The following is a 10,136-nucleotide window of genomic DNA, read 5'->3' on the forward strand; positions in this document are numbered from 1 at the left end:
TAATTAAAATATTAGTAATTAAATTATATTAAAATATTGATATTTAAATTATTAATTATTAATATTTTAATTAATTATAAATTATTAATATTTAAAAAATAAAATAAAAAATAATTAAATATAATAAAAGATATTTTTATCTTTTTATTTTCTATTCCTTTCCTATTCTAAAGCTATTGTTACCAACCAAACACTGTAATAACTCATAATAATTATTCATACTCTATTCCATTCATCATACCAAACTACATAATACTTATTCTATTCTATTCTCACCTTATTTTATTCCCACGTAATAATTATTCTATTCCATTCCTATCTATTCTGCGAACCAAACGTGCCATTACTATCTTGTCAATTTTTTTGAGATTTTATTGATCATTTTAGTTCTTTTCTAATTGTAATTAATGTTCATCGTAAATTTACATGTGCGTTTTTGTTTCACTTTTTTTTTTGTAAATAACTGATGTTTTGCTACAAATAAAAATGGAGAGTTAAATTCAAAGCTAAACTCAACAACAAAGGTGCAATTAATGTTGTTTCTTTTTTGGCATAAACCTTAAAAAAAAAATTCCTTGTACTAGGATCATTTATTTAACTAAACCACTCACTTTTGATTACATTCAAATGAGCCTTTAAACTTTAATCTAACTTCAAACAAACCCTTATTTCTAATAAAAATTTAATCATCTATTAGATCCAATGTCAACTAGCTTTTTATGTTCATGTTGCATATGACCTGATGAGTGGAGTGTCCAAAAATTCAACTTATTTGATTAGATGGTCATGTTAACTTGTCATGTTATATGTCACTAAAGAAAAAAAAAAGTAGATTAGCATTAGATCTAATAGCAATGAAATTTTCATTAGGGTTAAAAACTTGTTTCGATTTAAATCAATATTTAAAAGCTTAGTGAGAAATTTAGTTGAATCAAATATCATAAAATATAAACTTTTTAGGAGTTAAAGTTTTTTTATTTTTCTTGTTTTTTAGGTAAAATACTCTAATCCTCTTAACTTTTATTCATAATTTTACACGACTTATTAATATCCATAAAAGACAATATGCCTAAAAAGAGTATCTTTCGCTGGACATATAAGTCCAGTTGTTAGTCAATTGTTAATACTTTCGTTAGTTTGATGACGTAGTAATATTTTTTGAATAATTTTATCTTTCATTAATTTTAAAAATTATCAAATTATATAAATTATAATTTTTCATTATTAAAGTTTTGTCTCTCTTATTAAAAAAAATCTCTTTATCCTACCTTCACCTCATGGCCAAATTTGGTTGAGAAGTACCAGATCCGACCAGATTGCGTTCCCTTATGGGGTGTGCGGCCAAATGGGGAGTGTGTTAGATCCTGCTCCCTTAGGGAGATCTAACCGAATCTGGCATTCTACAACCAAATTTGGTCACGAATAACTAACTCGTGTAAAGGAGCGTTGTCGACTAAATCTAGTCAGGAAGCATCAGATCTGACCAAATTGTGCTGCCTTTTAGGGTATGTGGCCAAATGGGAAGTGCAGCTAAATCACGCTTCTCTAGGGAGATCCAACTGGATCTGACATTCCACAATTAGATTCCGATCAATGGTCGATTAGTGTAAGGGAGCGTCGAAGACCAATATGAGAGAAAGGAAAATAGAGAAAAAGAGTGAAGAAAGAAAATATTATTTTAAAAAATTATCTATTTTGAATAGTAATAGACTTGGGTGAAATTATGATTAAAAGTTATAAAAATAAAATATTTTATTTTATTTTTAATATGGTGTTATCAAGTTTTTTTATTTAATTTTTTGAAGAAGGTGCTACCAAGGTTTTAAAAGAGTTAATAAAGTAAATACACACGCCTTTCAAAATTTGAGAATGTATTTTGAATGTTATATTCAAAATTTCAATGTCAAGGCTGACTATTTTCATGTCCTTTCAATTCAACGGGAAAATTTACTAGTTTACATTTGTGCTATCAACAAAGAAATGTTTCCCACAGTTTCAAAAGACGAAGATTTATTATATTTTTCTATTAAAGAACTAGAAATGATATCTCTATTTATCTATCTATCTTTTTCTTTTTCTCTTTTATGTTTTTTTTTCAGATGAATAATTGATCTATTTATCAACTTTAATCACCCCATGCGATTTAAATCAAGCAAACATGAAGTATATAAATCTCATTGCTCAAAATCCATCTTCAAGTTTCCTTAAAGTGAAATCTCAATTAGTCTTTAATTTTATATTATAAAAACAAGGACTCCTGAATTTTATCAATTCTTTTGGATTACAAGAAAAAATAAAATTTTAAATTTCATACAACAAAAAATATATATTTAAATTATTACTGATGACTTTAATTTATTCAACTTGGTTATATTTAGAATTATGTTATATATGTGAATTTAAATTGTCCCACTATGGTTTTTTTTTTTTTAAACTACACTAAGATAGTGGTAGTTAGACCCATGATTAGACAATTCTAATAACAACAGTCAGATAGCATTCCAACTATCTTTTGGCAGAGGAAATTAAATTCTGTCTAAAGTAAAAACTATAAAAGGTGAGTGAAACTGAAAAAATAAATGATGAACCTTTGTAGATTATCAAGGCAAATAATGTTGGGTGCCCCTAGACCTCCATTATACCAAGCTTTCGGTGCTATTGCAATCATGTCCTAGATTCAAGTGCACGCATTATACTTTTAGCTATAGCATAAGTGCCCTCATAAATTCCGTTTACTACAGAATAATAGCTGCAATAGTATTATTATTATTATTTCCGGCTCCATGCTCGGTAATAAATGAGTCAATAATTCCTAACTTATTGATCTCAATATGTATTAGTTATTGTATTTGAATATTTGGTTTAAATTATAATTACAATTCGATTTTTTTTACATAAAAGAATTATTTATAAGTGGATTATTATATTATATATTAAAGGAATAATTTTAAATTTTATAAATAGACTTAAAAGATTCTCATATGATCATTAAATAATTATTGTCTTAATATATAAATTTCCTTAATCATAACACAATGGATGTGATAACTAGATTTATAAATTTACTTATAAAGTTTAAAATTTTCGGTATTACGTATAAGAGAATTTTATTTAATTGGTTGTCACAAGAAAATTTCTTTAAGTAACTAGTTAGTTAATTTTATTTAAAGAAAAAATTATTATTTAATTATATTAATCTAATATTCTTTCTTTTTTAAACTATTATTAATGCAATATACTTATAAAATTATATTTTTCTTTTACAAAAACTTTAAGAAAATCAACATTTAATTCTCAAAAACATACCAAACAATTTTTTTTATAATAAATACAGTACTTAAATTTATTTGAACTAAAAATATAGTACTTAATCTTTCAATAATGAGTGTTTTTTTTTCAATTTATCAAACAATACCAAAGTTTGTAACATATGGTTCATGTTAAAAGATCTGCTGCCCAACGGCAAACAGTGCCCACTAAAAATTGCTTAAACATTAAGATATTGATCGTTGAACCAAATCATGTATAATTTCCACAAAATAAAATACAAGAATTCAGTATCTTCAACTTTAACAATTTTCTTAATAAAACATTTTAGTCAAAATAAAAAGAGAGAAAAAGACAAAAATCAAAAGGTAGAGCGAATATAGGTAGACCTTTTCGCGAATAAAATTAAAGAGTAAAAAAGAAACAAAATTTCCACAAATGTAAGTTATAAAAATATTAAATAAATAAAGAAAAAAGCATAAAAAATCTCCTTCCACAATATCAGAGGTCCACGGGCCTCCTCAAGGTACAAATGATGCAATCAAGACCGACCAACCGAACCCTCCGGTGGGGCCCCATCCTTTTCCCCCACGTTCCCCTCCTCATTCTACTCATTTATTTCTCGTTCATCTAATCTACACCGTCCATTTCACTGCGTGATCCGTAACATCATTTCTGACATTCATCGGACGGCTAAAGTTCTCTATCTTAAAATCTGAACAACACGGCGCGTAAAGATACCCTTGATTCCAAAACCTCACCCTTCTTTGACCAACGACTCAAAAAAAGCGAAAAAACAAAAAAGAAAGAGAAAAAGAATATTTTTTAAAAAAGAAATTTAAATAACCTTTTTTTTCTTTGAAAAAAAAGGTTAATTGCTGAGGTCACTTATCCTTTGACTATTTCTCTCTCCTCTTTAAACCCGCACCCCACTCTCCCTCTCCCACCTCCCACTTCTCTTTCTTTTTTCCTCTTTCACGTTCTCCGTGAATTTTTCGATTTTCTCTCACTTTCCTGCTGTCCAAACGAGGAAAGAAAAAAAAAAAATGAGAAGAGACGACTTGTACATTACGGTTCCGAGTTTTTTTCGGTGTCCGATATCGCTGGACGTGATGAAATCCCCTGTGAGCTTGTGCACGGGCGTAACATACGACCGAGCCAGCATTCAACGGTGGCTAGACAGCGGTCACAACACGTGTCCGGCCACGATGCAGGTTCTCCAAAGCAAAGAATTCGTTCCGAACCGAAATTTACAACGACTCATTCAGATCTGGTCAGACTCAGTAGCTCGCCGTCAAGTCGAAGCCGACTCAGCGGCTACCTCAGTCGTCGTTCCTTCTCCAGATCAGGTCAAAGTCTTGGTTAAACAGCTCGACAACAATTGCTTTTCATCGTTAGCGAAGATCGTTTGTTTCGCGAAAGAATCGGAGGAGAACTGCGAATTCCTCGCGAGAATGGACGGGTTTTTGAACGCGGTGTTTGATTTCATGAGGAATGCGGATTCGGACATCAAATTAATTGAACAAGTTGTTAAGATTCTGGATTTGATGTCAAGTAAAATTTTGGATAAGAAGCCGTTGTTGGAATCGAATTGCTTGTCGACGATTCTTCTCGTTTTTCAAGGAGGGTGTTTAGATTCGCAAATCCAGTCGGTTCGATTACTGGAGTCCATCGCCGTCGATGGTGAGTCCATGCTCAAAATAGCCGAAAAGGATGGATTAGTATCCGAATTAGTGAAATCAATAAGGAAAGAGAAAGACCCGAGATTGATCGAGGCGAGCTTATCTTGTTTGATCGCAATCACAATGCCAAAACGCATAAAAACCAGACTAATCCAATCCCGAACTATCCCAGAACTTAAGAACCTCGTATCCGAACCGAATACGACCGTTTCGATAATGGAGAAGTCATTAAAACTTCTCGAAACGTTGTCGTCTTGCAAAGAAGGGAGGGCAGAGATATGGCATGATACAATATTATTACAAGCGATTATGCAGAAAGTGTTGAAAGTATCGAGCAAAGCGACAGAGCACGCGGTGACGATACTTTGGAGCGTTTGTTATTTGTTTACAGACGAGAAAGCGCAAGAAGCGGTGGTTAGTAGTAACGGGATGACGAAGTTTTTGTTGCTGATGCAAAGCAATTGTTCTCCTGCGGTTAGGCAAATGTCGGCGGACTTGCTCAAGATTTTTCGGGTTAATTCCAAGTCTTGTTTATCAAGTTATGATACTAAGACTACCCATATTATGCCCTTTTGAGGAATTTTGCTTCTGCATTCTCTTTTCTCTTTCCTTCTTAAACGGATGGGGAAAAGAAATTAAGGAGTCAAAAAGGAAAAAAGTTTGTAAATCAAAGGAAAAATTTTGTTAGTGGAATACAAAAAAGAGAAATTCATTTGGTTTTAATTAGGGAGTTAATAGAATTCCTGTTTTCTTCGATTCTTTTTATTAATGTTTGATCATTGATGGGTATTTGAATGAATCAAAGGATATGCATTAAAGGAGCCAACTTGCTGTAACATGTTGATGTTTTGGGACTGGGAAAATTGTTGCCTGCTTGTTTGTTTGCTGAATTCCAGAAGGTACAGTTTTGATTTGATTTTCAACTGGGAAAGGACAAAGAGGAGGCTCATTCAATAACTCAATAAATAGATGTAATTGTGGCAGAGCAGCTCCAAGTTGTGGTACTGCCTACTCATAGTCAATGAAGGGTCTGAACCTGGCAGCACCAGCCAGTCATGGCCCTTGTTTTCGCTGCAGCACTAATTGTTTGTCTGTTGACAAAAAAGCAAGTCAAGGGAAACACCAGAAAAATTGCATTTGTTATGGATTTCCCCGTAATTTAAAGTCGAGAAATGCTAAATAGAACAATCCTTTGAAACTTTTTTGCCAATGGTAATCCTGTTTTTATCTATAAAAGAATTGTTGACCAGAAGATTTGATGTCTAATTGCTTTAATTATTTGTGGTGCTGATGTTCAATAATATATGAGCGTAATGCATATAACTACATTTGCCTCTAGCCGTCTACATAGAACCTATGGGCGAGAAGTAAAACCCATGTGAGCTGGCATTTGCGATGCAATGACTTGGATATGGGTTTTCGCCTTTATTTTTGGTTCATTGTTTACTTATAAAACTAAGCAAGATTCCTGGCTGGGCAGGCTAGGGGAGATTAGAGGTAAAGGAGTAAAGATACGAGAAGGAACTTTAACAAGAAAAGCCAGTATTGCGGGAGGATTAATTAGAGGAAAAGCAAGAAAACAAGGAGTTTTGGAGTAAAGACAGACACAAACAAAGTGCCGCAATTGCTGAAATGGGGTTGCTTTGCTGACTGTAATATGAGCACTTATCTTTTCAATTAAAAACAAAAATAAACAAATTGTTTTTCGATGGCAGAAAGTAATGAAAGGGATTGGAATCACAACCTGAAAAGAGAAATTTGTTAAAAGTGAGGGAGATAGATTTGACCACTTCCCACTCTCTCTATTTCATAATATGGACACTAGAAAGATTAGCCCTTGAGAATGCGCCCACTTTAGATTAAAAAAAAAGCCTTAATCGAAGATCAAAAGAGAGGTCTTTGAAAAGAGGGGGGACTGCACTGAAACCACGAGCTTACTCTAAAGTTCTTAATTACATCCTCAGAAGCATAAACAATGCTTGTTTGTCTTGTATTGGATTTGGGTTTTTGAAAAGCTTTGGGATTGGCTGCAACATGCGCATCAAAAGTTGGGAAGGGATGGTTCTCCAAGCACTTGAAGGGCCCTTTTACCTTTTTCTTTTTGTGGTTCTCATTCTTCCTTTCTTTTCTTTTTTATTTACATTTGTTGAATCGGAGAAACCATTACATAAACCTTGTTTTTACTCCAATATTTGGATCCATAAATCAAAAAGCATCACGAAATTAAACTATTGTGTAAGTATATACGAATCTATTACTTAATTAATAGAAAATGCAGACCAATACTTGCTTATGGTAACAATCTTTGCTCATCTTATAATTGGCATCTAATAATTTTTGCTTGCATTATTATATTCATAGCTGGGGCAATTTGAGGACCATCGGATCTTGCGTGCTTGATAATCACAAGAATAAAAACAATGAAGTTAAATTAATGTTTGATGGGGTATTGGAGTGCAAATTGTTGGTTGTAATGTAGTGAGAGCTGTCAGATTCGTTGGCTAAAATGTTGGGTCAAAGTTGACACATCTCACGTGACCTTTTATTAGAGTGAGATGAGAGGAGGGGTTTTCTTCTGATGGATTCGAAGCAAAAAAGCTGAATGGTATTTGGGACTTTGTGGGAGTGGGGACAATGCACTGCACTGCACTGCAATGCAAATGCAAATGCACCATTGCTTCAGTGGATAACTTTACAAATCCGAAGAACTATAATATTGAAGTTGATGGGCGATGGGATGGGCTTATTAGAAAATTTGATATGCTAACTGCAGGCTACAGGAGTAAAAAGGAACCTGATGATTGCTACAGGGTTAATGCCTCTGTTTTTGTTTTCTTCTTGTTGTTGTTTCCCTCTCGAAAACTCTTCCAACACAGTGGGAGTAGAGTCAAAGCGAAAATAATCTCATCATATTACGCACCTGCTAAAACTTGCTTGTCACTGTCTTTGGCCATTGGGTTTTGGGTCAAAGTTAACAGTAATACTTTAGCCCGTTACCCCATCGACCTTCAACTATTGGAGGAAAAAGGATATCAGCCTATTGAAGGAGGGGCTCATGGTAATTTACGTTTCTCTGTCAAGCTTCGGCCTTTGGGCTTGTGAAAGAGTCATATTTTCCGGCTCGTAATTTAAAGGTGGGAACGGGCAATAGCGTCTCTCCTTCTCCCTTAAGAGCTAGCAAGAGCAATTGATGGGCGCTGTCGGAAGTTAATATGGGATCTTACACACCCCAAGAGTTCATTCCTAATGGAAAGGAAATGGCAAAGCGATTGTGTCACTTTGTATCCATCAATCTATCCTATCATGAGAGGGAAAATTTTTTTAAATTTTAAAATAAAATTTTGTAAATGTTTTATTATTATTTAAAAAAGGTGATATGAGGGTGAAGACTAATATGTAACCTTTACAGTCTACTGCTTTCTGGAAATACTCATCTTTTGAAAGTTACTTTGTTTGACATAGGTAAAGAGGTATTTTATGATCAAATTTTTACAAGTATAAAAAGCCTAATAGTATATAGAATGTCTATATCAGTTAATTATGAAGTAAAAATTAATTTAAATAAAATATAGAATTTTATTCAATTTAATCTATATAATATAGAGTTTTATTTAATTTAATTTCTGTAATCGGTAATTTTGTGTAATTTAATATCCACGATGTGATAAAAAAGTTTTTTTACTTTGACACGTTAATGTCACTTCAACATTGTCTTACCATTAATGGTTGATTTAAACAACGTGAAGCAGAAAATGCATATTCTAAATTGATTAGTTTTTAGATAGATGGGCTAACTTGATCAAAACACTATAATAAAGAGATCTGTGGGATGCTTTGACTAATCTTAAATTATGGTCACATGAGGATGCACTAAGGGTTTGATAAAGAGATTATTTAAATTTAACTCTTTAAGTAGAAATATATATATTATTAAGTTAAATATTTGAATGTAATTTTTTTTAGATTAATAATAAAGGATTAAAAGAAAATATTAATCCTGTTTAAGCAATAGTAAAATCAAAGTCAAAAGATCGAATTCAAGAGATGCGTACATGTTTTAATGAAGAAAACAACCTGCAAAATCAAATAGAATCAACCTAATATAAATTTCTCTTCACAAAAATATCTTCTAAATAAAATTCTTTATTAGAAAACATTTAACTTGTCAAAAATCATAATTATATCAATTATGAAAGGTGTAAATTTAATATATTAAGCGACAATTTTGAAAATAATAAAATTCTTTATATTTGTATATGATAAGATAAAGAATTCCCATGATTATGTTTTTTTTCCTACACATAAAAGGACTTTGTTGGTTTCTTGGACTGCATAGGAAGAAAGATAGATGATAAGGAATGATTGCTAGTGTTTACTGTTGGGTTGGGTAAGATATTATTTAGGATGGTATCTATTTCATGGAAGTTCAAGTGGAATTAGGTGCCTGGGTGTGAAATGACTGGTTATCCATTGTGAGTGGTAGGGGCAGAATGCAAGCAATGGCATTGCAACGGTCTCCTGCTTCTGAACCCACCCCACCATGCACCAATCTCTCCCAATACTTTGATTCGTTTTTTTCTTTCTTCAATGTTACCGCACCATCCACTTCGAAGAAACATTCATCACGTAATTAAGTTGACAAAACATTTCATCATTTGATTAGACGAAAGGGCAAAGGCCACACCTACATGCAATCGCAGTGACGTATTAATTATTATGTCTTCAAACCTTTTGTCCTTTTGGAGTGCCGTTGCCTATTCCTTTCAAACTCAAGAACAAGAGTACAGCAGGTTTTTGTCACCTTTGAGAATCTGGTGCAATTACTACTTACGTAAAGTTGTTGGGTCTGATCTCCTTTGTCTCCAACTCAATGGAATTTCATCACATTGTACTTAGTAAATCTACATCTTTACTTCTCTCTGGAGAAAAAAAAAATAATACAAAACCTTCCCTATGATTTAATGGATGTGAGATTATAGTTGTCCTTGTTCTACTAAAAGATTCATAATATAATTTTGTCCATCTACAAATGTGTATAAATATATATATCCTTTATACAAAATTATTATTTGCAATTAATAGAGATGTAAAATTTGAATGCATTTTCATTATTTTCAATCAAAGAGTTTTTATACAGAAATGGTTTATTGTGTTTTTGTAAATAATTTTACCCCTATTTTCTCATAT

The 10,136-nt window shown here is 32.3% G+C and overlaps 1 protein-coding gene across 1 annotated transcript; it reads left to right on the forward strand.

Annotated features, from left to right (window-relative positions):
* On the forward strand, positions 4,186-5,775 carry LOC18611793 (U-box domain-containing protein 27). Its single transcript, XM_007048233.2, has one exon. The coding sequence runs from the start codon at positions 4,314-4,316 to the stop codon at positions 5,523-5,525; it is 1,212 nt and encodes a 403-aa protein (XP_007048295.2). The 5' UTR covers positions 4,186-4,313; the 3' UTR covers positions 5,526-5,775.

This window comes from Theobroma cacao, chromosome 1 (assembly GCF_000208745.1).
Source record: "Theobroma cacao cultivar B97-61/B2 chromosome 1, Criollo_cocoa_genome_V2, whole genome shotgun sequence".
Lineage (NCBI taxonomy): Eukaryota > Viridiplantae > Streptophyta > Magnoliopsida > Malvales > Malvaceae > Theobroma > Theobroma cacao.

Coding starts and splice junctions, on each gene's coding strand:
- LOC18611793 (XM_007048233.2), top strand. CDS start 4,314: ATGAGAAGAGACGACTTGTACATTACGGTTCCGAGTTTTTTTCGGTGT.